Source organism: Phycodurus eques, chromosome 11 (genome assembly GCF_024500275.1).
Source record: "Phycodurus eques isolate BA_2022a chromosome 11, UOR_Pequ_1.1, whole genome shotgun sequence".
NCBI lineage: Eukaryota > Metazoa > Chordata > Actinopteri > Syngnathiformes > Syngnathidae > Phycodurus > Phycodurus eques.
The window spans coordinates 2,394,974-2,421,915 of NC_084535.1; the positions used below are offsets into that span (position 1 = coordinate 2,394,974).

The following is a 26,942-nucleotide window of genomic DNA, read 5'->3' on the forward strand; positions in this document are numbered from 1 at the left end:
AAAAACCAAGTCGAAAGAAGCTTATTCACGGTATCGAAGCCCGCGGGAAATAAGATAAGCGATGTAAAACATTTCAAAATATCCTGCTCCAGGCTTTATTAGCGATACAGACAATGTTTTTTTCCGATCCTTTCATACACGTGGAAAAAGATGTTCAGCCTTGGTGTTATTAAAACGCAACAACTGTGTTTTATACAGCGCTTTACAAAACAACCGAAACAGAAACAGTGTTGTATGTTCATCAAAAATCGAATACAATTTCAAAAACACCATAAAGCCAGTCAGTGACATCGAAAGACTCCTGCAGCGCCTCCACGGTGTCTTTAAACCGAAGTGGCTGCCTGCTAAACTGAAAATCTTCGGGAAGTTGGGGGCCGAGGCCTGTCTGGGTTAGGGTTTCAAAGTAGGGTTTTAAAGACTGGGTTAGGGTTTCAAGGTAAAGTTAGGATTTCAAATTAGGGTTTAAGTCAGGGTTGGTCTTTCACGACAGTGTCAAGGTTTCAAGTTAGGGATTTTTAAACTGGTCTTAAGGTTTCAACTTTTGGTCCTTCCGCCATTTTGTAACTAAACCGTCAATCATCCTTATTCTCTCTTAAGAGCTAAAAAGAACAACAACACTTGGTGGCATCCCAGCTGCCCTCCGGCCACTTTGTTTGCCCTTTTTAACTTGTAAAGCCAATCTGTTCACCAAAACACATGTACACCCTTCTGTCTGTAAGAAATATGAGGAAACAATTCTCAGTATCTTCAAAAAAGAGTTGATGATACATGATCTGGTTTCAAAAGGCTGCAAAGCACAGCGACAGGCTTATTAAGAGTTGTCTGGGGACTAATGTGTGCCTTGCCCTGCAGGACCTAACTGCGGCCTTTGATACGGTGGACCACAACATCCCTGACTGGATTACAGCACTTTGTGGGAATTAGTGGTAGCGGTCTGGACTGGTTTAGATCTGGCAGACCCAAGTATGTGTGTAAGCCTTGGTATTTCTGAGTCCTGTTTGGCACTGTTGCTTTTTGGGGATTCCACAGGGTTCAATTTTAGGGGCGCTGCTTTTCTCCTTTTCTTTGCTGCCTCTGGGTTCTATCCTGAGATTCTGCGGGTTTCCTTTCATTGTTATGCTGATGACAGTCAGTTTTATGTCCCATTCAAGAGAAACGCTTTCTCATGTCTTGAAGACATTGAAGCCTGGGTGACCTTGAAATTTTGGGATTTTAATCAAAATAAAACAGAAGTGATACTTTTTGGCCTTAGTGGCTCTAAATCCTACCTTGCTGACTTTGGCCCCTTGACACAGTCTACAAAGCCAACAGTCTCACACTTGGGTTTTAAAATGGACAGTGATTTTTCCACTGGATCAGCAAATCGGTGCAGTAGCCAAGTCCGACTTTTGTTACCTTTGGCGGCTGGCAAAGGTGAAGCCCCTTCATACACAAGACCACTTAGAAACAGTGATCATGCCTTTATTAGATATCGGCTGGATTAGTGTCAAGAACTTTTTTTTTTGGGGAGTCAGCCAGTCCTCCCTTTTACAAAATGCTGCTGCTCTCCTCTTAACTGGAGTACGTAAAAGGGAGCACATGACTTCCCTTTTGGCCTCCCTCCACTGGCTGCCTGTGCATTTTAGAGTTAATTTTAAGTTACTTTTATTCATTTTTAAATCTTCAAATCGGCGCACTGTGCAGTGTCTGAAAAAAAAAAAAAGATGGCTTTCAACTCTTTTAGTGTTTTCAACTTGTTTTCATTGTCTCGTTAAATTGTTTCGTCGCTTTGTTCCAGTTGTGGTTGTTTTCAAAGTGCTTTATAAAGAAAGTTGACTTAAGAGGAGAAGCAAAAAAAAGTAATCGTGTTCACCAAAACGCATTTCCACTCTTCTGTGTGACAGATCCAGCTTCGCTGTTCGCTTTTGTGTGGGTGTGCATATTTCACACCTCCGCTATCATGTCACTCGAGCATAACTTTGCCATACAAGAGCACGCGCGCATGCAAATACAGCTCGGCTCCCCTCAGCGTCTTGTTTTTATTTTTAGGAGGCGCTCCATCGGCGTCGCAGCGCACGCCGGCCGGGCGTGGGCCTTATCTGGACGGGTCGCACCTCCTCCGACACGCGGCTGACAGGCGCGCGCACGTTTTTTGCTTCTCGGCGAAAGTCCTTCATATTTTGTTGTACAACTCTGTGAATGCTTTTGGTAAAAGGTGGGCCCCAGTCAACTCCGATTATCCTAATTACAGTAAATATTTGTATAAAACCTCGGTTAGTGTTTCAAAATAAATTGATGGTTTCAAGGTCGGGCTCCAAGACAAGGTTAGGGTTTCAAATGTGCGCTTCAAGCCAGGGTTAGACTTAGGGTTTCAAATTGGGGCGTCGAGCAAGGTTAGGCTTTCAAACTAGAGTTGAGGTTTCAAACTAGAGGGTTAGGGTTTCAAGTTACGGTTTGAAGCCAGGATTAGACTTTCACACTCGGGTTAAGGTTTTAAATTGGGGCTCCAAGCCAAGGTTATGCGTTCGAAGTAGGGTTTCGAGATAGCGATAGGGTTTCAAGTTATACAGTAGTGTGATGCCAGGGTTAGGGTGTCAAATGCGAGTTTTAAGACCGGAAAGGCTTTCAAGCTATGGTTAGGGTTTCAAATTAGCATTCCAGAGAAGATTAGGGTTTCAAGACAGGTTGAAAATCTATGGATTCAAAAAGGATCATGGTCTCAAGATTGTTGGGACTTTTTGATTGCTTCTGCGGATTAGGACATAACTCGCTGTAGTCGCTAAACTACACCAATGCACTAGTAAAGTCAGAGTTACTTATTGTCAAATATTTGAATATAAAAGAATCACGTGGAACCCCACCCCCCACCACCACCACCACGAATTCTCACGCTGTTCACTGCGCGTCGTTCGTAACCTGGAAACGTCGTAAACCGAGTACCCTGCTTGTTGTAAGAGCGCCTCGAGGGTGCGAATGTCCCCCTCTGCCGGCCATAGCGTGACACTTCACGAGAAAACTGCCTGGTGAGCTTTATTTGATCCCTAAAATATACTTTTCCGGTATGATCAACTGAGACTATCACAAGATTGTGGTTTTACTACGTTTTCCATGGATTTCATCCAAAATCAGATTGTGATCACGAGCTTGAAGGAGACTCTGAAAAACTGACCGTCTTTCTGGATATTATAACCATTTTGTATCATTTTGGACAACATTAGCACGGTAAGTCATTCTACCTTCATGAACTGTAGACTGTACATATATAGAATATGTAGAAAAGTATATGCAAGTGTACCGCGTCACACTGAAAGCTGTTTGTAATAACAAACTATAAGAGGTCATCAATATCATATACACATATTTGAATGCAAACTGCAGCGAGAAAAGTCATATGGAGCGAAACAAACGCGACATGCATAAATGAATGGTCTGTATACAGCATGTGCACTTCAGGTGCAAATGCAAACTCTGTATGAATGAATAGCTACTCGATATCGAAGACAGAATCGAGCGTGAACAGCAGCGTGGATCGTCATCGACATTGCTTGCGGCAAATTGATTGACAGGGTTCGATGTGTTTTCAGAAGGTTGTGAGGAAGGTCACTTGGAGGTCAAGAGCAAAGCTCGAACTTTGGAGTGCCGCCGCATTGTGTCTTAAATGTCAGCGCGGCTGCCCAAAGCGTCGCTCGAAGCTCAGATGCCGACCTGAAGTCCATTTTGGCCTCCTCGGGCCGCGTCGGTGCGACGCGATGGCTTGTTGGCGCAAATAGGAAGTCACGTGATGAGCGCACCTCGTTTGTCTTCCATACCTGAACTACACCAGTTCAAAATGTCCGACTGTCCTCAAGTCATCCTCGAAAGTGCACTGTCAGCACGCTGTAGTATGGGTGTGCGTGTATACTGTATATAATTGATCTATATTTTCTTCACTATTTCAAGAATTTTAAAATAATGAACTCATTTTAATATTGTATAAAGTAAGTATTATAAAATTGTTGAAAATGTTATATAGGAAAAGAAGGTTAGTACAATTTTTATGTATTTTTTAATATATTGTGTAAAAGAAAGTTCATACAATTTTTATGTATGTATATATATTAAAAGAAATGGATGGATGGATATATATATATATATATATATATACATATATATATATATCTCCATTTTCTGAGCCGCTTCTCCTCACGCGGGTCGTGGGCGTGCCGGAGCCTATCCCAGCTATCGTCGGCCAGGAGGCGGGGAACACCCTGAACCGGTTGCCAGCCAATCGCAGGGCACATACAAACAAACAACCATTCACACCTACGGGCAATTTAGAGTTGTCAGTTAACCTAGCATGCATGTTTTTGGGATGTGGGAGGAAACCGGAGTGCCCGGAGAAAAGCCACGCAGGCGTGGGGAGAAAGAGAGGGAGAGGGGGCGGGGCTTAGTGAGAGGCCCAGGAAGAACGTTAGCGATTGGCCCATTTGTCACACATGTGTCAATAAGGCCTCCACACGGGCTCCTCCCCTCTCAGGGTGAAACACGCCCCTTCGATGTAAGCGCCCGACGCCGCCAGCCGCGCCGCCGTCGGCTCGGTTGGGCCCGTAGTAGAAGGGACCGCCGTGGCTGAGCGGATGGGGCGCCGCGGGGCCGAGGAGGGAGGCGGGAAGGCGCGGGTGGCGGCGGTGCATCCTGGGAGGTGCGGGGAAGGGCGACGTCCGGGCGACCATCTGACCCGACGGGGACGACGGCTCGCCGGGCCACAGCGACGACGACGACGACGACCACCTGCAGTCTGCGGAGGAGGCACGTGGTTACCCGACACGCACGCGGAACACCAGCTGCACGCTGGGAAATCGCAAGTATGGCAACTCCGTTTGGACAAACTCGTTGAGAAACAAACAAATAAACAAATAGCACGGAATTGGCAGATGGCGGAAGTGATTTTGATTTTCTTGTTGAAAGTGCCAAACTACCAGGCGGAAGCAGTCTTTGGATTTTAGGACTTTGGCACGACACCGCCAAGAAATGGAACCAAGCTGTCCATTTATTTATTTATTTTTATTTAGTTAGCTACCTATCGATTGTTTGACTTGTGAGAAAAATTGGACTAAACATAAAACAAACGTGGTCTGTTTAAGGCAACCACATACTGTAAGTGTGCCTTAACGTCCACTAGGTTAATGGTAACGCACAATGGGAAATGCCACGGACGGGCTAAGAAATGGCATCAGTGTCGCGGGGTTGTAACCCTTGAGGCAACGGAACTTCAAACGACATATGTCGACAGATAATATATATACTCGCAGGCGTATATTCTTTATCCTGTGCAAAGAATGACTACTATTAGATGCGGCTTACTGTAGAGGTTTGTCTGTATTATACTGCCCCCAGGAAGGCCAAGGTGCCAAGATGTGTTTACCAAATGCGGAAACAACAACAACACATTTTCGAAGCACTTTTCCAAAGTGTGACTCTTAAAAATATTGTAAACACACAAAAGTGATTTTCCAATCTCGTTGCCATGAACGCAAAGACGTGAGTTCAGATACCAAAAGACACATGAGCGCAAACCACAAGGGCGACGTTTTCAAAAGTGCATTTCTAACCTGAAGATCCCACACGGCAGCCGAAGGACCTGAAAAGCGCTGACTCCACTTCTTTCTGACGCTGTCCTGGAAGACGCAGAAAAAAAAAAAAACAGATGTCGTCAATACAGCCAGGCTGGAGAAAAAAGAAAAGGGAAAAAAAAGGATTATTTCCTAAATCTTCATTTGTTTTCCAGGGGGCGTCTACTGACGTCTGGGCATCCGAGGGCCGTCCACCGTCACCTTGATGGCCCTGTGCAGCGTGGCCACCTGCGGGGGCGTGGTCAGCACATTGATGGACAGGGTGAAGCTCTTTCCTAAAAGGACAAATATCAAAGAACGCATCATAAAACGTAACATAAACATGAACTGTAAAAAAGCAACAACAACAAAAAAAGCATTGTAAAACTAAAACTACTCCTCCATTTTTCTGTGCATCTGAAATAATTCACGATTGCGTCGTCGTATTCTTTCTACCTCTGCCGCTGCGGCCGACGAAGCGGAGGTCGTTGAAGTGCGCGTGACCCCGCGTCATGGTTGCCGTGGCGTTGCGTAGCTCGGCGCTACTGTTGTCGTCGTTTCCCGCCATCAGCGTCACCACCGCGCCGTCCGGGACGTCGTCGCCCAGGGAAACGACCTGCCGGATGCGAGAAAATGTCGGATGCGCTTTTTTTTTTTTGCACAGTTTGGGACAGTTGCCAGGTGCCCTTTTTTAGGCCGATTGCGATATTTGGCAGAATCCAACTCTGATAGCCGATTAATTGGCCTATTCATGAAAAAATATATATAAACGCTGATATATATGCGCTGACGTCACAGGCGAGTGCGCACAGTGAAAGGTCGCGGCAAGGTCTTGTTGCTCCTCCAGTGATGCGGCAGACTGCTGCACAGGAAGTTGGGGCTGTCCGTGGGCACCAGGCCTCTGGGGGGCGCTGCGGCGCGCTCCAGGAGGTAGCACGGCTCCACTTCGTCCAGGTGGAGGTGGGATGGCGGCGGAGCAGGTCGACACTTCGTCGCGACGTCTGCTTGACAGCCACACATTCAGAAATATTATTATTATTATGTTTGCATTTCCACGGTTTCACAAATAATATTCTACTAATTTCCATTCGGAGAAATAATTTCCCTCAGAATTTCTTCAATATGGTTTGCCCCTAAAAGAATAAGACCTTGCTCTCAAAAATAATACATTTTACAAAAAAAAAAAAAAAATTCCCAGAAGACTTGTTTCTCAAAAGCTAAGACCTTTTTTCTGAACAGTATGATACTTCCTGAGAATAAGACTTTGTTTCATTAAAAGTTCTCAAAAATAAAAAATTTTCCCCTTCAGAATGTAAGATCTTTCTAAAAAGGCTTCTCTCAATAATGACACTTTCTAAAGAATATAATACTATAATAAAGAATATAATAAAAATACTTCAAACTGTATTCTTTAAAAAGAGCCCTTAAAAAAACTCGTTCATAAATAAAAATGTGACTTTTTTTAATGAACATATTTCTATAACAGACTTTTTTCCAAAATAAGACATACCTAAAAAAAATGTGACTTTTCCCCCCCTAGAGAATATAGTAAAAAAAAATACAACCACTATAAAAATGAACTTGTTTGTCAAAAGAATATGAGACAAAATAAACAGGATATAGCTATCAATGAAGGTGCTGAATTCTACTTTAATCTAGATGACTAAAGCTAAAACAGTTGCTTTAATTCATATAAATATAATCATACAATTTCTTTCTTGTTTAATCACTGCAGATTTTTGTTTCCTAATTTAAGCATACACCAGCAATAAACTATATTTTTCTTTAGTATTTTACTGTTCATTTCTTTATTGTTGTCATGAAAAACAAAACAAAAAACAATTTCGTTAAAAAGCTTTTTAATCGTAAAAGAGTAAAAAAAAATACATGGACCAACATTCCATGCTTCCGGCCTCCCTGTCGACGTCATCAACGCGCGCCGCGATTTCACTCAAACGTAAACACAAAACGAACGATAACGACGCATTGCCGGACAACTTTTGGTGAGTTTTACTGACGTCTTCGTCAATATGTCTTTTTTTCCCTCCCTCCGTCGACATGTCCCTGTCTTTGTCCGTCTTTTCTTTGCTTGTATGGCGCGTTGTTGACTCTTTAACCGCAGTGTTTGAATAGAGGGGAACTGCGTCGTTTTTATTATTCAGATTTTACTACCGGAGGGGAAGCAGTGCGGTGAAAACACCTGCCAGTTTGTGAGTGTGTTTGTGTGCGCGCGCGCGCGCGCGTGCGTGCTGCCTCAATACTGTTGTGCTCTGTTGTTGTTTTTAGCTTTCGACTGATCTTAACATTAAGTGTGACTTACTAAAAACAAAAGCAAACTACACTAAACAAGCCACAAACGTGATCTACGGCCATTGTTTTATGCACTGTACTGACGGAACATGAAATAATCTTGCCAATTCCACGACGTTTCGTGTTTCAACGCTGTCAAGTTGCTGAGAATGAGTTGTTAAAGGCAGAAAAGCGTGTGACGATATCTTTTTGTTCTTTTAAGTGTCAAAGTTTGTGATTGGTCCCGAGAGGTCACATGGCTGGACCAGCCGTCGCCGGCTGCCGAGAACGTCCTCCTGCGTCCAGGACCACCTTCGTACCCGAGATTCAGGGCATGATGTAAGACGCACGCACACACACACACACACACACACACACACACACACACACACACACACACACACAGACACACACAGACAGACACACACACACACACACACACACACACACACAGACACTCACCTGTTTGCAGTGTGAGGCCAGTGGCACTAAAGAGACTGTTTGAAGCCATGCCAGCCTGTCAATAACACAACACACACACACAGCACATGGTCACACTCCATAATACACACATAGTAAGTACACACTCCAAGATTCACACTGCAAGCTTCAAATGACATACTTCCCCCTTTTTTTTTTTAACTCTCAATTGTCACATACGACAATTAAAAATAAGCAAATAAACATAATGTAAATATCGTACATCGGAGGAGTTTACATTAAGGATGTATATTTGCATATGGCAAATGAGCGGTGTACGGAACCTGCATGTTTAGCCATCAAATAAATGTGAAGTAAAAAAATAAAACAATTGGAAAATAGAAAAATAAAAGATAAGTTTGATCCAAATAAAAAATAAATATATATTGTTTTTATATCATTTCAATTTAACTCGTAATATACTAAGATGGTTTTAGGGTTTCTGCTTTATGCAAAAACATATTTAGCAGACAATAAGATGAATTTCCTTATTATAGTTTGCTTTAAGGTACAATTAGACATGGGCAAGTCTTTAAATTCACAGAAGTGAATATCAAATATGCGTGTACGTTTGTTCTGTGCGAAAGAAAAACAAACAAACAAAAAGATTTAGCATTTTATAAATGAGGCCGTTGCGTGTGTATAAAAGTGTGCGTGTCGGCGTGCGCGTGACTCACCTCGCGTGTCGTCGGTGGCCGGAGACGCCCGCGACCGAGTAAACCCCAAAACCGAACGCCGAGCCTCGGCGTCAACCTCTCCGTCTCGAGGCCACGCCCCTCTCGGCCGCACCGGTGACAGGTGCCGTCGGCCAATCGCAAGAAGATGAGAAATTATGTCGAGGAATCAGGATGTGGTTTTTAAATTTGTGGCTTGTCCTTGAAGTGCTTTCTCTACATGCAAATGCGAGTTTGCACAAATGTGTGTGACTCGCGTGTGTGTGTGTGTGTGTGTGCGTGCGTGCGCGTGTGTGTGGCAGGTTTGCCCTGGGAGATGCTCATAGGCCATCGCCTGAGACGGCAGCCCTGGTGGAGGACATTGTGCACGCGCAGCTTATCACCATGGTAACGCACTGGTATAGCCACATGCACGTATATATAAATGTTATATCGCGTGTCTTACATTTGCCCTACAAAATGTTTTCCTTTCTAAAATGTTTCAATTTTGTTTTTCTCCCCCCCCCCCCCCCCAAAAAAAGCAATCACGAAAAGAAGGTCCAAGATTTAAAAATGAATGCATTGAGACATTGTGACTCAGTGTTGCCCCAGGACGGACAGACTGCTACTGCGAGACACGACTCACCTTTTGATTTTGCACTTTTCAAACGCAACATTTGGACATGAAAAAACAAACACATTTTTTTCAAACAATTGAAAACTCCCAAAAATAAATAAATGAATTTCCCCCCTCCTCCAAAATGTTACTTTTTCTGAAAAGTCAGACCCCCCCCCAAAAAAAACTGTCTTTTAAAAAAAATGTTTTAATTGGAAAAATATAACTGGGTTCTAAAAAAAAATAAAAATACTAAGTTTTTTTTCTGCTTTTTCAAGGAAAACATTTTCTTGAAAGCGATTTGACTTTTAGCACACACACATCCAGAGGTGGTCCTGGATGAAATGGCGGCCCGTGCGACGGCTGTCGATTGCGAACACACACACACACGCAGAATGCGGCCTTGGGTGGCTGCCCATAACGCGCCGAAAGTGGGTGTCTTCCAGCAAAAAAATAAAAATAAATAATCAACTTACCGAGACCCTTCTGAAATAGATGTTGAAACGCTAATGAGTTGCTGTAACAGCATCGGTGTGCACGTGTGTGTTTGTGGTTGTGTGTGTCTGTTGGACATCCTGATCAGCTCCATCAGGCCAGCGAGGGCGCCACACTTCGTGGTTCAAGGGTCATCGCCGTGGAGGACATCCTGTTCTTGATGCGCAGAGACAAGGTCGGCACATTAAACACGCAACGTATAAGGCGAAAGAAATTCACACTTTTCTTGGAAAAAGAATGTTTTTCTCCTTGGGTCAAGAAAACATAGTTTTCTTTGAAAAAAGGCTTTTTAAAATATAAGAAAATAAATCGACAACCATTTTGAGAATATACTTCTGTTTTCCTCAAAATATGTAGTATTATTTTATTGAAAATTTCTTTTTCTCTGAATTCTCACAGGAAAAATGTTGATGCAAATATTTATTGGGGACAAAAAAATCTCTGCAAAAATTGCATGTGCAAAGACAAATATTAGGACAAAGATCTTGGGAGAAAACAACATTTTCGGGGGGGAAAAAGTACAAAAGTACTTTTCCATACAAAAAATAATTTGTATGGAAAAGGAATGTTGGGGAAAAAACATTCCTCAGGAAAAAAGAATTCTCAGGAAAATTCTCTTGTGGAAAAGATTTTGTCACGCTCCCCAAAAATTTGTGGAAAAAAATAATTCTCACAGGAAAAAACTTCCTCTGTAATCAAAATATTCATGAAAAAAACAACTATTTAAAAATATAATAAATAACAGTACTTTTTTCTTGAGATAACCTTTTTTTTTTTTTTTTTTTTTTAATAAAAACAAGACTCCAAAATGACCTTTTTTCTAAGTTGATTTGCACATTTTCTCGAAAAGTAATATTTTTTAGAAATGAGTTTTTAGTAATTAAGACGTTAGCCCATTTTCCAGTGTGTGTGCGTGTGCGTGCGCGCGTGCGTGTGTGTACACACGTTCAGCGGAAGGTGTCGAGGCTGCTGAAGTACCTCCAGTTCCGAGATTACAAGTCGAAGCTTCTGAAGAGTCTGGAGGACGACGACGCGCAGCAGGAACAAGGTCGGCCTCTCTCGCCTCTTTCCCCCCGAAATCGCAAAGCAAAAAATCATAAGGAAAGCCTGTTCGCAGGGGCGGGGCCGTCGGGCGCGGTCGCCGGGGGCGCCCAGCGGCGTCAGCGCCTGGCCCAGGATTACCTGCTGTGGTTGGACCACACGGGCGAGCTCCTGTCACTGGCCGAGCGGCAGGAGATGGACCCCGTCAAGCGAGAGAGGCTGGAGGTGGTTGCCGTGGCGACGACCGCACGTCGCGATGCGGATTCTGATTGGGATTCTTCATCTTCTTCTTCTTCTTCTTCTTCTTGTGGAAATCCAGCGTATGGAGCGCCACAGCAGAGCCATGGACCAGACGCAGTACGCCGAATTCTGTGAGAGTCGACAGCTCAGCTTTGGTAATTTGTAACTTCTTGTATTTTACATTTTTTTATTCATTACAACAAATCAAATTTGACTTAAAACGTTTCAGAAGCATAGAAAAAAAATACATTCATTTTCTGAGACTAGAAATACGACTTGATATCTAGTATCTTAATACTTAATAATAATATGTGCATAAATACATGTAATAATATTCTACAGTTCTAAATACATGTACTTCATTCTTAGAATGTTACTTTTTTTACAGTAATGGAATGACTTGCAAAAGAAAAAAAATGCCTTTTTAAAAAAATATATATATATTATTTTTATGATTGAGAAGTGAGTTTTTCAGGAAAATGCTTTTCTCACAAAAAATTGTTTTGAAAATGGGACTTTACAAGAAAAAAAAATCCTTAAATTTATGAAAGATTTACATATTAATAGCGCACATGTATACTGTGTGAATACATGTACTAATACGTGTAAAGAAAAAGAAAAATATATTTTTTCTTCTTTCTAAAAAACAAAAAAAAAAGAAATGTATCTTATGTAAAGAATATAAGATTCTGGAGAAACAATGACTGAACAAGATACCATACATACTATCCATCCATCCATTTTGTATACCGCTTTGTATACCGCTCACGCGGGTCGCGGGCGTGCCCGCACCTATCCCAGCTATTTTCGGGCGAGAGGCGGCGTACACCTCGAACCGGCCGTTTTTGGGATGCGGGAGGAAAGCGGAGCGCCCGGAGAAAAGCCACGCAGGCACGGGGAGAACATGCAAACGCCACACAGGCGGGGCCGGGGATTGAACCCCGGTCCTCAGAACTGCGAGGCAGATGCGCTAAACAGTCAGTCACCGTGCTGCCACTATACATACTAATATTCATATAATTAATAAATATGATTATAAATTCGTCGGAGACTTGATTCTTGTCAAAGTAGTTTTTCCTAAATTCACTTGAAAAATACTTCTCTACTTCTAGATATGTCAATGATTTCAACTATTCAAAATGTTTTCTCCCGTAAATACATATTATATTTGACACCTATAAATACACGTACTACTTACTATTCTCCATGCATGAATACATGAAATCCATTTGTGACGTGCGCGCGCACAGCCAAGCAAGCGTCCAAGTTCCGCGACTGGCTGGACTGCAGCAGCCTGGAGCTCAAGCCCAACGGCGTCGCCATGGAGATCTTGTCCTACCTGGCCTACGAGACCGTCGCCCAGGTAACCGCATCGTCAATCCATCCGTCCATCGAGCCGTACGTTTGACACGTTTTGTTTGGTTTCCGTTGGCCGGTTGCAGATTGTGGACTTGTCTCTGCTGGTGAAGCAGGAAGTGGTGGCAAAGACGGACGCCGTCGCGCACGTCGTCTCGGCCAGCCACATCCACTACAACACGCACGCTGAGGTACACGCACGCACGCACACATTCAAACACGTTACGAGTCATGTTCTCCAGAAGCAAACTCTTGTTGTTCTCCGCCAGGTCAAGAAGGAATCGGATTCCCCCGAGGCCACGCCTCCCTCCACTCCTGGCTCCTCCCACTCATCCAAGCCCCTCCTCCAAGGCAACGGAAGCGTGGACGGCGGGCGCGCGCGGCAGAGGAAACGCAAAAAGGTTGCAACAGAGAGACATTTTAAAAACGTTATACGATGAGCAAACTGGAAAGTGGTTTTCTCAAGAATTTGGATTCATCTGAAAAAGTATGGAAAATGGAAACTGTTGTATGGAAAGATATTCATGTTTCCAAGACTGTTACGACAGCTCTATTTCCTAAAACAAAAAATTATGAATATCTAAAAAAAAAGTGTTTTTCTCAATTATTTCCTGTGAAAGTATCATTCCGTTTTTCCGAATCAATGCGCAGCACCCTTAGCCGATCGATTATACGATCAACCTGACACGTCAACTACTCCGAGGGCAGAAATGAGCGAATTTAAAACAGTATTGAGTGATTTCCCTTATTTGGTGATGACAACACTTTTGATGCCGCTGAGAAATTGCGCAAAAAATGAAGAGACAAAAAGAAAGCGGCACAAAGAGTTAACTCCGTAAGATTGAAATCGACGCCAAGAAACCAAACAAAATAGGCGACTAAAACGTCGACACACAAAAAGGGACAAAGACGAAGTGAACACGTCACCGTTGATGTTTTGAAAGAAACCTGCGCCATCAAATTGCCGTCGTCCAGGCAACGAAGACCGACCGACCGACCGAGGAAAAAAGCGATGCCGGCCTGAGAGATGGCAACAACTGGCACATAAAAAAAATAAAATAAAATAAAAAATATGCACAATATTTGTGGAATCAACAGGGGTTGGTTTTTAAATGAGAGTATTCAGAGAGATTCAAGACAGGATTAGGGTTTCAAAGTAGGGTATCAAAACAGGGTTAGGGTTTCAAATAAGGGTTTTAAATATGGTGATGGTTTTAAATTAGGGTGTCAAAACTGGGTTAGGGTTTCAACACGGGCTTAGCCTTTTAAAGTATAGTTTCAAAACAGGGTTAGGGTTTTAAAACAAGGTTACGATTTTAAAGTAGGGTTTCAAAACAGACTCAACCAAATGCAGGGTTTTGAAAAAAAAAAACAGCGTTATGGTTTCAAAGTAGGGCTTTGAAGTCAGGGTTCAGGTTTCAAGACAGAGTCAACTACATGCAGACCTTGTGCGCAACGTTTGACTCGGTCGCAGTTTGAGTCGTTTTCCGCAAAAAGCACAAACGTCGTCTTGCCGTCTGCATTTGCATCAGCTACATTAGCTCGCTAGAATCTTCTGGAAATTATTTGGCCACATCGTGGAACATAAAGAATCCGAACGACGAACCTCTGGCATCTGGGAAAAAGTTTGGAATTTTGAAATCTCAAACGTGTAGGAACCCTGTCCCCAAAATTATAGCATAATTACAACTTTTTTCCTTTCAATAATAGCGCTTTTTCGTAATTACAACTGTAATCGGAAAAAAATACAAAAATATATTTTTTTTTACTGAAAGTGAAAAAATCCAAAAGCTACCACTTTCTTGAAGTCTTGTTTTTGAGAAACATTTTATTAGTCATATTGTTAAATAAAATGAATCAAGTATCAAACTGTAAAAATGTTCGGTTGTCGTATTCCCTCTTATCCATGTCTTCATCCAGAGCAAACATAAATGTGTTTTCCTCATCTAAATTGAATCTTGAATTTGTAGCTTTTTTTTTTTTTTTTAAAAAGGAATAAAACAAGCATGGTCATTTGTTGTGTTTTGGAAAATGTGGGATTTTGTTGTTCTTCAGAGCTGTCCTGCCACCGTGGAACCTTCCAGCGGAGCCATCCAGATTTGTCACATCCGAGAGGCCATCAGAAGATACAACTACAGACACACCGTATGTACACACACACACACACACACACACACGTTTCAAATGGACATACGTTTGTTTCAGTGTCCTCACTCGTGCTGAAAGTGTTTTGTTTCCATCAGAGCGCCTACAGGAGGAGCGGGATGTCATACCTGGCCTGCTGATCACAACACATGGAAAACACTTTTTTTCTGTCAGAAACTTTTTGTTTGAATGTGTAGTAAACATCACTCGTACGAAAGCTGGCGTTGCCCAAATAAACTTTATTGGTCACTAACACATAAACAGACACTGAGAGCGCAAGACACCCGCTCACTTTGAACGGTGCTTATCGCATTTCAAACGTTGGAAAAAGGATGCGTTCAACGATGCTCAGTATTTTTGAGCGCTGTTGACCAGGGCTTCTCGCTCCGTCACAAGTTCTCCGTATCGCTGCTGGAGTTCCCGTTCTCGATCCATCTGACGCTCCATGTCCTCACGCAACGCCTAAACACATGCAAAATTGTGCTTAAAATGACAATAAAATATATTTTTCAAAAGATTCTGCGTATGAAATAGCGACCTCCAGTCTTCTGGGAATGGCCGTGTCTTCTTGTCTCTTCAGCTGAGTGAAGGTCTCCAGCTCCGTGGACGCTTGCTCCACCTGGTGGGCAAATTAAATGTAACGCTCTTAAGAAACGTTCACAACTGATTCAGGGAGTAAAGAACGAGGTGAATGATTGCGAACGCAGCGGACGTTGCTTTCGCAATCATTCACCTCATTCCTTTGTCCCCGATCACTTCAAATGGGACTTTTTTGTCAACTATATCGTAGTCGGTAAGACCGAGACCTGTTCCCAGAGTTCATTGTGCTGCTTGAGCAGGCCGAGCGCTCTGGACTGGAACCCCCCCAGAAGGATCTTCAGCTTCTTCTCCAGTTTGGCCGCCTTACGCGCCTCCGCCGTCATGTGACCACGGTTCACCTACACACCACACACAAACAGGAAAAGACAAAAGATGCAAAAAAATGCAGCACTTTAAAAAAAATAAATAATAAATACATGTTTTTCTTGAAAAAAATACCCCCACCACACACAAAGAAATAAAACAATTCTCCATTAGAAAAAAATTCGAAATGTTTTTTTTTCTAAAAAAGAGAAACTCTTAAAAAGAAATAATTTTCTGGAATAAGAAATTGTCTAGATAAAAAAAAAAGTGGGAAATCTTTTTGCCTGAAAATAATATGACTCAAAAAATAATTTTGCTCAGAAAACCAAACTTTTTCTTCAAAAAAGGAAAAAAAACACTATACGTCTAAATGACGAAATAAATTTAAAAAGAAATCTAGAAAAACATGATGTTTTGCCTGAAAGAAAAAGGAAAATTCCTTGAAAATGTTTCTTTTCCCAAATTATTAGGAGAAATGAAAAGTACGACACAAAATAAAATGAAAATTAAAAAGACAAGACAATGCGCGTGCCCACGTGGGTGCGCGTACGCGGTCTTACTTCGAGTTTCTTCTCGACGCTCTCGACCCGATCTTTCTTGGACGCCAGGTTGGCTCGGGTGTACCTGTTCTGTCCCGGCAGGTACAAGACCTGCAGCGCGCACAAAGACACGTTTTTGAACGAGCGAGAGCCAGACAGGACGGACGGCGAACGCGGCGTTGCGGTCGGCACCTGGCTGTAGCATTCCTCCCACACTTGGCAGTAGGCCTCCATGCTGAGGTCTCCGTGACCCATGCCCCCCTTCACCACCTCCATCTCGGCCGCCAGGACGGCTTTGGCCTGAGGAGCGCACGTTATCAAACGGGTTCCGTGACATGACCTTGGTAAGCATTTTGCATTTTTTTTTATAGCACATCTATTCATTTCTGCTGTACTTTTGAGCTATTTAAAATTTCTTTTGCTATACTTTTAAGCCTTTTCAAAGCTAGTTTTAAAGCTCATTTGCGCTTATTAGCTTTGTTTTTACCTTTATTATTATTTTTACTTTTAGCTTGGAGTTTTTTTAAGGTATATTTTTGAATTGTTTTAACTCTTGAGGTGCTTTTTTTTAGCTTACATTTGAGCTTTTGTGCTCTTTCAATTACCTTTTGCTTATTGTAGCTCTTAAAGTTTTTTTAAGCATTAGTTTTGAGTAGACTTTTTATTTTTGCTTCATTTGTTTTGCTTTAGAAGTGTTTTCGAATGGCTTTTGACTGAGTTACTTTGCCTTTGTTATCTTAACCTGAATGTATTTTTTGCAGCCTCACTTAGGTTTTCTTCAACTTTTGAGCTTCATCCCCATTCATGGCTTTTTCATGTTCAGTTTTACTTTCCAGCTACTTTAGCTTCTAAACTTTTATTTTTTGAGCTTGTTTTAAGTAGCTTAGTGTTTTTAATTTCTTGTTTTTCTTTAATTTAGAGCATTTAGAGCTTAGTTTTTTTTAAGCATTAGTTTTAAGTAGACTTTTTATTTTTGCTTCATTTATTTGCTTTAGAATTGTTTTCGAATGGCTCTTGATTGTGTTACTTTGCCTTTGTTATCTTAACGTGAATGTATTTTTTGCAGCTTCACTTAAGTTTTCTTCAACTTTTGAGCTTCATCCCCAGTCACGGCTTTTTCATGTTCAGTTTTACTTTCAAGCTACTTTAGTAGCTTCTAAACTTTAATTTTTGGAGCTTGTTTTAAGTAGCTTAGATTTTTTAATTTCTTGTTTTTCTTTAATTTAGAGCTTGAAATTTTCCATAATAAAGCATTACACATTATATATATTACTTCTAAGTCACTTTACCTATTGTGAGCTTTCCTGCTGAATTTATTTTACCTTGACTTTGAAGCAAATCCATTTTAGAGGTTAAGCTTTACATTCATTCATTCATCTTCCGCTCCGCTTATCCTCACGAGAGTCGCGGGCGTGCTGGAGCCTATCCCAGCTATCTTCATTTTATTGGTATTCTTTCTGTTAGCTTTACTTTTGCTACATGATTTTAAAAGAAACCGAAACCAGAACATTGATGTTGATTGATTGAGCCAAATGAAGGCACTAGTTCATTTGGACTTTTGTCTTTGTAACCGTAACAAGACAGTCCTTCGTTTCCTACCCGGCATGAATCAAGTGTAAGTTAAAGGGTTAATGTTCCACATGGTGCTTCGTTCTAAGAAGCCGAGCGGCGCGACCTTGTCCATGTCGTCCGTGCTGACGGTGTTGTACGCGTGCGCGTCCAGGTAGGCGATGTGCAGGGCGTTGTTGGAGGCGGATGCGGGCCCGCGGCCCTTGGCGCGCTGCGGCTGCCCGCCGGCGCCGGCCGTCGGATGGTGAAGACAGTCGTGATGCATCATGGCGATCATCTCCTGCTTGATCAGCTCCTCGGCCACCTGAAGGTCGGACAGCGGCTCCATGGAGGACGGCCGAAGGACCGACTCGTTCACCTGAGGACGCGCTCATACAAACACATACACATGAGATGGATGTGTGTGTGTGTGTGTATATAAAATGGCATTTCAGGCATTTTTCAGTTTATGCTGTTGCATGTTTTGAGTTTGTAAAGCTTTTTTTTTTTTTAATAAATACATCTATTTTCCCAAAACAGCTATGTCCAAACTTTTTCCACTGAGGACAATATACAGAACAATGGAAGGAGAAAAAGTTTCATCAACCTTTGTTTATGAAACATTTAATAACAGTTCAGTACACTGTAAGTCAACAAACATATGCTGTGACGTTAAACGTATTTCAAGAAATAAAACAGCTTGGTGATAGTGGTGACAGAGCAAATGTTATTAGTATAGTACAGGGGTGGCCAACCCGCGGCTCGCGAGCCTCATGCGGCTCTTTAACTAGTTTCATGCGGCTCTTCGGGAGCTGTCACGTGACATGCGTCAAAAATGAACTGAGAGTTCGTGTGTGTGTGAGACAGTGCACACAATGTTAACTGTTGAAAATTACTGATATTATCATGTTGGTGTGGTTATTTTCATTAGATCTGGCTGAGCAGAGGTCTGTGTATGCGTGCAAACATGATTAAAAGATGATGTTCATGTGTACCCATGTGTATGATGTGGCTCTTTGCAGTAACACAGAAGAAAACGTGGCTCTTAGTCTCTGATTAGTTGGCCCCCCCCGGTATAGTATATTAGTAGTGTGAAGTCTATTTTTTTGATCACTTGTACATTGAAACGTACTTACAATTTTAAAATAAAAACTGTGATCTTTTTTTCTCTCTTTTTGACCTAAAATTGAAAATGAAAAATAATTCTTATGAAATTCAACTTATTTTATTTAAACAAAAATGTTAAAGCATTTTAAACTATGCTTTAACATTTTAAAGCATTTTTTTTACCTTTTTGTTTTTTTTTTAAATAAGTACAACTGGAAAAACCTTATTTACAAATGTATGTGCAATTTTCTATAAAAAATTTACATTTTCATTGACCCTTTTTACATTACTTTAAAAATAATTGAAAATGAAAAGCAATCTCTTTGTAATGTAACCTTTGTTACAATATTTAAAAAAACGGTTGAAACGTTTTTATATTTACCGTAATTTCTCGTGTATAATACATACCCCCAAAGTTGACTTCAAATTACTGGAAAAACCTTCTACCCATCTATAATGCATTTTTAAATGCATGATTTTGCTTCTACCCATATGATCAAAACAAAGTATTATCTGTATTTTGTTAGGTTTTTTCCAAATAATTATGAAGTTAAGCACTTGGTTTGAACACTTAATCCTTTTTGTAATTTACTTGCCATTATTTTGAAATCCACAGCCCTACTTTTATTTAGTAAATTAGAAAACACACAGTTGTGCTCATATGTTTGATTACCCAGGCAGAATTTGTAAGATGGGTACAATTCTTTCAAGAAAACATGAAGGACCAGGCGAAACACATTTAATTTGAATCATATTCAAATTAAGCGGTCAAGCATTTCAGAAAACCATTATTGTTTAACAAAACATAACCAGAAAGAAATGATGGTTGTTGTTTAGTCATCAGTCATTGAAAAAAAAAAAAAATAATAAAATAATATTTCACAAATTCTGCTATGGTATGTAAACTTATGAGCACCACTGTATGTATATGCAGTCATACGTAGCCCTGTCATAGTGGAGTGAAAGTGGAGGCTCCACATTATTTATAACCACGAGGTGGCGGTGGCATTTTGGAATAAATGTGTACAGCTTTTTCACAACCAGTAGATGGCAGCATACATATATAAAATGTGAAAGTTTTTTCCATTTGCCCCTATACCCATCTATAATGCACACTATTGACTTTTGCCAATTTTTTGGGAGGGGTGGGGGGGAATGCGCATTATACATGAGAAATTACGATAAAAGAAATTGAAAATAAAGTGTGATCTTGAATTTAATGAATTAATTTCAAATTTTAAAAAATCGTGAAAGGGTTTCATTAAACTTAATATTTTTGCATAAAAAAGTATGATAACTTTTGACTTAACTTGTGTTACAATTAAAAATAAAAATCATGTCGCTTTTTATTTCTTTTTACTCTATTTCTTTACAATTTAAAATAAGAAATGACACATTTTCATTTCCATTAGTTTTTTTCTTTTCTCCTCCAAACAGAATGAAGTATGAAGTGTGGTATTTCGTAAGATCGGAATGTGAGCTGCGTGCTTGTGTGGGGGTCACCTCGGTGGGTCTGGGCAGGCCCCTCCGCACCGCCGTGTGTCGCAGCTTCAGCTCCTTCTCCCTCTCGGCGTCACGTTGGGCCTGAAAAGCACAAGCACACACGTGCACATTCGCGTGACGAGCCTCAGGCAGGGTCATAAAAACATTGATGCTTTTTGAACATGAACAAACTGGTCTGGGATGTGAATTGTGATGCAATTACGTTGCTGTACCTACACCAATAGCGTGCGTTTACCTGCTTGCACGCCGCCACTTCGGCGGCGTCCTCCACGTGGCCGACCTCCATCTCTGTCTCTTCCAGTTCCTTCTCAGCGTTTTCGGGCAGGACGATCTCAAAGTCGTTTTTGGGCACAGGAAGCGACATCAAGCCGTGCCTGAGCTGCTGCAGGCTCTCTCGTTGCTGCGGACGAAAGCAACGAGTCTCTGACGTTTAAGTCGGTCACCGGCGCCCATAAACCGTTACCAATTATTATTATTTATTTTTTTATATAGGACTTTCCCATAATTTTTTTTCTTGAAAAACTATGACTTTCCCTAAAAAAAGGCGAAGTTAAAAAAAAATTCCTGTAAAAAAAAAATGACTTCATTAGTTGACGTTTCGCCCCCAAAATTTTTTTTGCGGTGTTTAAACCACAGAAGGTGTCAACTGTTTGCTTGATATTTTTAAAAGTCGTTTTTAAGATTGATTGATAACTGTAATTTTTATTTTACTGATAGATAATGGATAGAGCTTGTTATTGTAAATGTAATTTATGTGATTAAGGCCTGTACAAAAGAAACCTTGGCCTCATCTTTGAAGAAAAAAAACAAGAACTACAACAAAAAATGTAACTGTTCCCTTGCACGCCGCCACGTCAGCGGCGTCCTCCACGTGGCCGACCTCCAAAAGAATCTAAAAGGCTTTTCTTTAAAAAAAACTTTCAAAAAGAGACTTACAATTTCTCCCCTGAAAAAACTAGAATCAAAGTTCTTATTTGACTCAAGTGGAGGGGGGAAAAAAATTAAATAAATAAATAAAATAATTAAAATAAATAAATAAATAAAAAATCAAGACATGACGATAAAGTCACATTTTTATTACAAAATTAGACTAAACAAAAAAAAATCTGAGTTTTTAGATTATTTTCTTTCTTTAAAAAATATACGACAAACAAATCAATTCCGTGTTTTTTTAATAAAAATATTTATTTTAAATTTACTTTTTTCTTCTTAAATGCATTTGTTTTTTCAAAAACGTGTGACTCTTAAAAAGTAAAACTGAGTTTAAAAAAATACATTTTTAAGTAGGGAATTTTCTTTAAAGAAATCTGAACAAAATTACAGCATAAAAAGTAAAATGAAACATTGATTTAAAACTTTTTTTTTCAATACAAAATATCACCCTTTTTAAATGAAAACGACTTTTGCCCCACAGAAAATACAATTAAATAAATCTGACTTCACAAAAAAATTTACCTAAAAGAAATTACATTTCCCCCCCACCCTCACAAAAAGATGATTTTTAAACAAAATAAAAGATGCCCCCCCCCCCCCCCCTCACCTGGTGTTTGGTGTACGACGGGTCTGCCAGCTGCTCCTCGCTGTTGATGTTCAGTTTGTCCCTAAGTGGCGTGCGTGCGGGGGTCAGCCCAGGCGTGGCTGCCCCGCGTGGGGTCAACTCTCCGGCCGCTTGCGGGGTCATGCCCTCCGACCCTTGGCCCTGCACGGGAGTTCTGCGGACGATAAGACGACGAACATTCTCGTTAGCGCGTCCCTACGCGGCATGCCGACGCGTCCGTCCGTGTGGGCGCGCTTGCCGTCGCTCACCTGAAGGGGGTCCCGAGTACGGTGTTGGGGGTCTGCACCAGCTGCCGTTGGGGCGTCACGCCGCTGAAGTCGCTCTCGTGCAGCGGCGTGTTGAGGCCGCCTTTCAGCGGCGTGTCGATGTTGGTCAACGCCATCAGATTCTGAGCTTCCTAGAAATAACAGCAACAACAAAAAAATATTTAAACTTTTGGGTTTCAAGTCGTTGAGGTTTTCAAACGTATGAGGGTTTCAATTTAGGGTTTTAAAACATGGGTTTGGGTTTCTAGTTAGGGTTATAAACCAGGGTTAGGGTTTCAATTTAAGGTTGTAAGTCAGGGTTAGTTTCTCAAATTACAGGGTTACGGTTTCAAGTCGGGTTTCAAGCATGTTTTAGGGTTCAAATTTGAGTTAAGGTTTCAAAGCTAGCTTAGGGTTTCTAAATGGGGTCTGAAGCCAGGGTTAGAGTTCCAAAATATGGTTTCAAGCCTGGGTTAGCGTTTCCAACATTGGTTAGGCTTATAACTTAGGGTATCAAACAAGTGTTTGGGTTTTAATTTAGGATTCTAAAGCAGGGTTTGTGAGTCAAGCCAGTTTTAATTTAGGGTTTCAAACAAGGCTAAAGGTTTCACGTTAGGGCTTCAAGCTTGAGTTGGGTCTTACTTGTAGTTGAAGTACATATTGTTGTAGGTGTTGTTGTTGTTACCTGCATTATCCTGTCCTGAGCCGCAGGCGTACGTGGCGTGCGCAGTCCCGTGTTCATCGTGTTGGTGATGCTGTACTCCGACAGCAACGTTGACGAGGCGCCGTTTGCGTTTTCGCTCTCCTCGGCCGCCTGACGGGCAACCTCGCTGGCCACACCCATCTTTACCACCTCCTCCAGTTCAGCGTCGCTGATCTGCCAGGGGAGATGATAACGTGTAAACTTGTGAAGGTAAATGATGGGTGAAGTCCAATCTTTGTCTGAATGACTTGGGAGTCCCACAGGGATCAATTTTAGGTCCACTACTCTTTGCAATGTACATGAATGACCTCCCAAATTGCTGTCAAGGTGTTGCCAACTGTACGCAGATGGCTCGTTGGAAGACAAAAACACAGGGCTCACACTGATTACAACATTCAGTGTAATGGTGAGTTGTATTGTAAATATTTTGTTTTCATTTGCTTCTATTCCAGTCCCTCAAAATATTATTTCATGTGAAACTGCTGGTTTAACCTAAAATCAACCCGTTAGCACCACGTTGTTACCTGCGGTGCGGGCAGGACCAGTTTGGAGCGCTTCTTGGTGAACTCGGCCACGCCGCTGGTCTGCAGGATGGCGGAGGGCAGGTCGCTCTCCTTCTTCTTCTTGATCTTCTGCTTGTCCTTCTTGCGGTCCCTCTCCTCGCGCTCGCTGCGAAAAGACAGCAAACGTGAGGAGTGAGCCTAGCGCAACTGCTAATGTGCTAACACGTGCCAACGCACGCCACAAGACTCACTTGCGCAGCTCGCCGTCCAAGTGCTGCTGCCGGAGACGCTTGAAATTGGGCGCCAGGGGGTCGTAGAGCTCCATGCTGGTGTCATAGAAGCCCTGAAAGAAAACAAAATGGCTGCTCAAAAATTCTGCTCTTGTCAATGCGCATAATGTAATACAGTGAACCCCCAACTATTTGCAATGCACTATTCCAAAATTCATCTATTTGTTTTGTCCCCCCCCCCCCCCTTTGATGGAACCTATCCTCAGCTATTTTTGGCCTATTTCTGTAATGCCCCAAGATGGTGCCAAAGCCCGGGCTAATCAAAAAGTAGTAAGCGGTGTCAAGGATGTATGTTGAAGTGATACATCGACTGTTCTTTGTGCCTCTTTTGCCATTTACATTGGTGGTAGTGAGGGTTCGCCGTATTCAGGATTTGAGCTGATGACTAATTACTGCGGCAGGTTTCTTTTCAAAGGGGATTTCGGCATTGTAGTCCACTCCTCGCTTCTTCTTCCTCTTCTTCCCAATGTGGATGCCCGCGGCTCTCAGCTCTCTGCGCTTCTGCAGCGCCGCCAAACGCCTGCAAAAGGAGAGGGACGGAACCTGCACGGTGAGTATCAACGGGCCAAATGAAAAGATAAATAGATAAGATGCCAATGTGACCTGGCTTCCTCCAGCTGCTTCTCTCGGGCCTTCCTCTTGGCCTTCTTGCCCTGCGTGTTGGCCAGTCGAGCTCTGGCCTCAGACAGCATCTCCAGCTCATCTGAACACATTTTTAAAAAGTTCATTACTGACAACCAAAGAAAACAGCAGCCCTCAGAAAATGGCGTCAACTATTCATCTTCTCCTATAAAATAGGTCTGCGTACTTGCGTTGTAAATAATAGATGGATGGACATAGAAAAATATATTTGCGCATCTTTGACGTGTGAATACATGTATAAGATGTGTTTGTTTATTTTCTGCATGTGTGTAAGAAAATAAAAGCTCAGTTATGGTTTCGGAGTGAGGATTCCAAACAGGTTTAGGGTTTCAACTCTAGGTTAGGGTTTCAAATTCAGGTTTTAAGGCAGTGTAGGGTTTTAAGCCAGGGTTACCGTTTCAAAGTAAGGTTTCAAACAAGGGTGAGGGTTCAAAAACAAGATTTAAGAATAGGTTAGGGTTTCAAACAAGGGTTAGGGATTTAGATTAGGGGTTCAAAGCAGAGTTAGGGTTTCAAAGTCTGGTTTAGGTTTTCAAATTTGGGTTTAAAGCCAGGGTGGGGTTTCAAACAGATGTTGGTGTTTCAAAGTAAGGCTTCAATCAGGGGCCAGGTCAGGGTTTAAGTTTGGCTAGGGTTTAAAATTGGATTCTTAAGATTGGTTGAAGGCATAAATGTAATTTATTTTCTTTTAGAAGTGAAACAGAAGCCATGGAGTGCACTGACTTCTGTTTTATCACATGGAGGAAGCAGGAACTACTACTGACAAAACTGTTCCTAGTGGTCTCCTGTACCCTCATCCATGTCCACGGGGTCGGGCCTGGCCGGTTTGGTCTCGGGGTTGGGGTCGATCTCTCCCGGCTTCAACTTCCTGGGGTCCTCTCCCACTTCCTCCTCGTTGTCTCGCTGCGCCGCCTTGTCACTGAAATGACACAAACAGTCCAAAGTGTCGATTTGAGACACGCCGGTGTCATGCGGCGTAGTGGACGTGTGCGAACGGACAGCAGGTATTCGTAGTGCTCCAGGCACTGGGCGGCCGTGCGTCCTATGATGGGCGCGATGGTTCTCCACTGGGTGGGCATCAGCTTGGCCAGATGAAGCAGCTTCTCCTCCTCCTCTCGGGACCACTCCGTTTTCTTGATGCTGGGGTCGAGCCACTCGTACCTGAGGACGAACGGGAGACACTTCTGATCGAGCTATATAGCGATAGCGCGTTAAACGCCTCTGCCTCGGTTTGAGCCAGGAAAACCCCCGAATATGGCAGGAAGGCCAATCTCACCATCGGGCTTTGCACTGCTTGGCCGACTTGCGATGGAGCAAAGAGGCGATACGAGACCACTGATTTTTCCCATATTTCATCACCGCTGCTTTGAGGATTTCATCCTGGAATACACACATTATTTTATTTGAATAAATAACTGGTTGAGTAATTACACAATGAAATGAAAAATGGAACGATTCAGTCAAATTATTACAATGTACTATTTTGTTGACATAACTAACTTTTTAAAGTAAACTATTTTACAAACACATTTTACCCATCCCTGCTAACATTAAGCTTACATTCTATTAAATACAGAGGTTGTCGTTACTTGGATCACCTCCAGTAACTTATGCTCATGCCATTTTTTTTTTTTGGGACAATCTTAAAATGAGTATGAAATATTACATAAGATAGAGGCCGCCGGCATAAGTAAGAATACAATCGTCTTATAAGGGATTAGTTTCATTCACTTTGTAGCTAAGTGAAGCTATTGTGTGTATTTGTTATGTGCTTTTAGGGCTAGCGGGTTTAGCACGGTGCTAACCCCGCTAGCCGTGTCAACACCTACCTCCGTATTGCGCCAAACGCCTCCTTTAATCATGATTCGCGGCATCTTGGCAACTTTGTTGTGTTATTCCCTTTTTCCACGAGAAACAAAACGAGTAAGAAGAACAGAAAATCTCAGGAAATAAAACGCTGAGCTGGAAGACGAACCACGCAGACGCTTCTTCTTCGGTTTTGTAAGAGCGGATTGAGAAAACGCTTCGAGGCCCACTACTGCCCCCAGCAGGACAAGTGTGAAATGACACAACAACAGGTGAGTGCAGGGGGTGGACAAATCAAGGGCCCACATTAGATTTGGAAAAAAAGGGGTACAAAAAAATGGTTAATTATGTACTTTAGTAATATAAACAGATTATCGCTCATTTTAAATTTTACTATTTCTAATTGTTTATGTAAAAAAAAAAATCACATTTTGAAATTGAAATGATATTATCTATAATTATAATTAAACAAGTATTATTTAGAATTACAATTGTGTGAAAAAAAATTTAATGGTACTATTTATAATTATAATGAAACAATTTAATAAAATATATATTTAAATTTTGTAGTGTTTTTAAAATGTTATTATTTTTTTAATGTTATTGTTTATTATAAATCATTTTTTTAAATACAATGCAATAAATGAATAAAAATATAACTGTAAATTTGAGCAGATCAGTAAAGTGCATATTAAATTCAACATCATTCG

General features: G+C 41.7%; 3 protein-coding genes across 8 annotated transcripts; 1 reads left to right on the top strand and 2 right to left on the bottom strand.

Annotated features, from left to right (window-relative positions):
* Nucleotides 1-4,143: 4,143 nt before the first annotated feature.
* On the bottom strand, nucleotides 4,144-9,500 carry runx2a (RUNX family transcription factor 2a). Its single transcript, XM_061690176.1, has 7 exons — nucleotides 9,017-9,500; nucleotides 8,322-8,376; nucleotides 6,381-6,571; nucleotides 6,027-6,186; nucleotides 5,762-5,866; nucleotides 5,571-5,636; nucleotides 4,144-4,756 (listed from the first exon to the last, which is right to left on the bottom strand). Exons 2-7 carry the CDS (start codon nucleotides 8,368-8,370, stop codon nucleotides 4,449-4,451), a joined length of 879 nt encoding a protein of 292 aa, XP_061546160.1. The 5' UTR covers nucleotides 8,371-8,376; nucleotides 9,017-9,500; the 3' UTR covers nucleotides 4,144-4,448.
* supt3h (SPT3 homolog, SAGA and STAGA complex component) lies at nucleotides 4,493-15,402 on the top strand. Of its 6 annotated transcripts, XM_061690171.1 has the most exons (13): nucleotides 4,493-4,823; nucleotides 5,747-5,853; nucleotides 8,083-8,198; nucleotides 9,316-9,400; nucleotides 10,192-10,278; nucleotides 11,055-11,151; nucleotides 11,221-11,369; nucleotides 11,464-11,539; nucleotides 12,635-12,747; nucleotides 12,827-12,931; nucleotides 13,010-13,141; nucleotides 14,796-14,885; nucleotides 14,984-15,402. In XM_061690171.1, the coding sequence occupies exons 3-13, from the start codon at nucleotides 8,116-8,118 to the stop codon at nucleotides 15,023-15,025; spliced, it is 1,059 nt and encodes a 352-aa protein (XP_061546155.1). In that variant the 5' UTR covers nucleotides 4,493-4,823; nucleotides 5,747-5,853; nucleotides 8,083-8,115; the 3' UTR covers nucleotides 15,026-15,402. The 6 variants fall into 6 exon arrangements, with proteins under 6 accessions (XP_061546155.1, XP_061546156.1, XP_061546154.1 ...); XM_061690172.1 differs by lacking the exon at nucleotides 5,747-5,853; XM_061690170.1 differs by lacking the exons at nucleotides 4,493-4,823; nucleotides 5,747-5,853 and adding an exon at nucleotides 7,411-7,573.
* cdc5l (CDC5 cell division cycle 5-like (S. pombe)) lies at nucleotides 15,111-26,423 on the bottom strand. The gene is made up of 19 exons (XM_061690157.1): nucleotides 26,256-26,423; nucleotides 25,703-25,806; nucleotides 25,426-25,587; nucleotides 25,218-25,345; nucleotides 24,388-24,487; nucleotides 24,178-24,304; nucleotides 23,746-23,837; nucleotides 23,516-23,660; nucleotides 22,974-23,165; nucleotides 22,292-22,440; nucleotides 22,026-22,197; nucleotides 20,721-20,885; nucleotides 20,486-20,566; nucleotides 18,003-18,254; nucleotides 16,520-16,627; nucleotides 16,349-16,438; nucleotides 15,692-15,823; nucleotides 15,424-15,504; nucleotides 15,111-15,347 (listed from the first exon to the last, which is right to left on the bottom strand). The coding sequence occupies exons 1-19, from the start codon at nucleotides 26,298-26,300 to the stop codon at nucleotides 15,234-15,236; spliced, it is 2,439 nt and encodes an 812-aa protein (XP_061546141.1). The 5' UTR covers nucleotides 26,301-26,423; the 3' UTR covers nucleotides 15,111-15,233.
* Nucleotides 26,424-26,942: the final 519 nt, after the last annotated feature.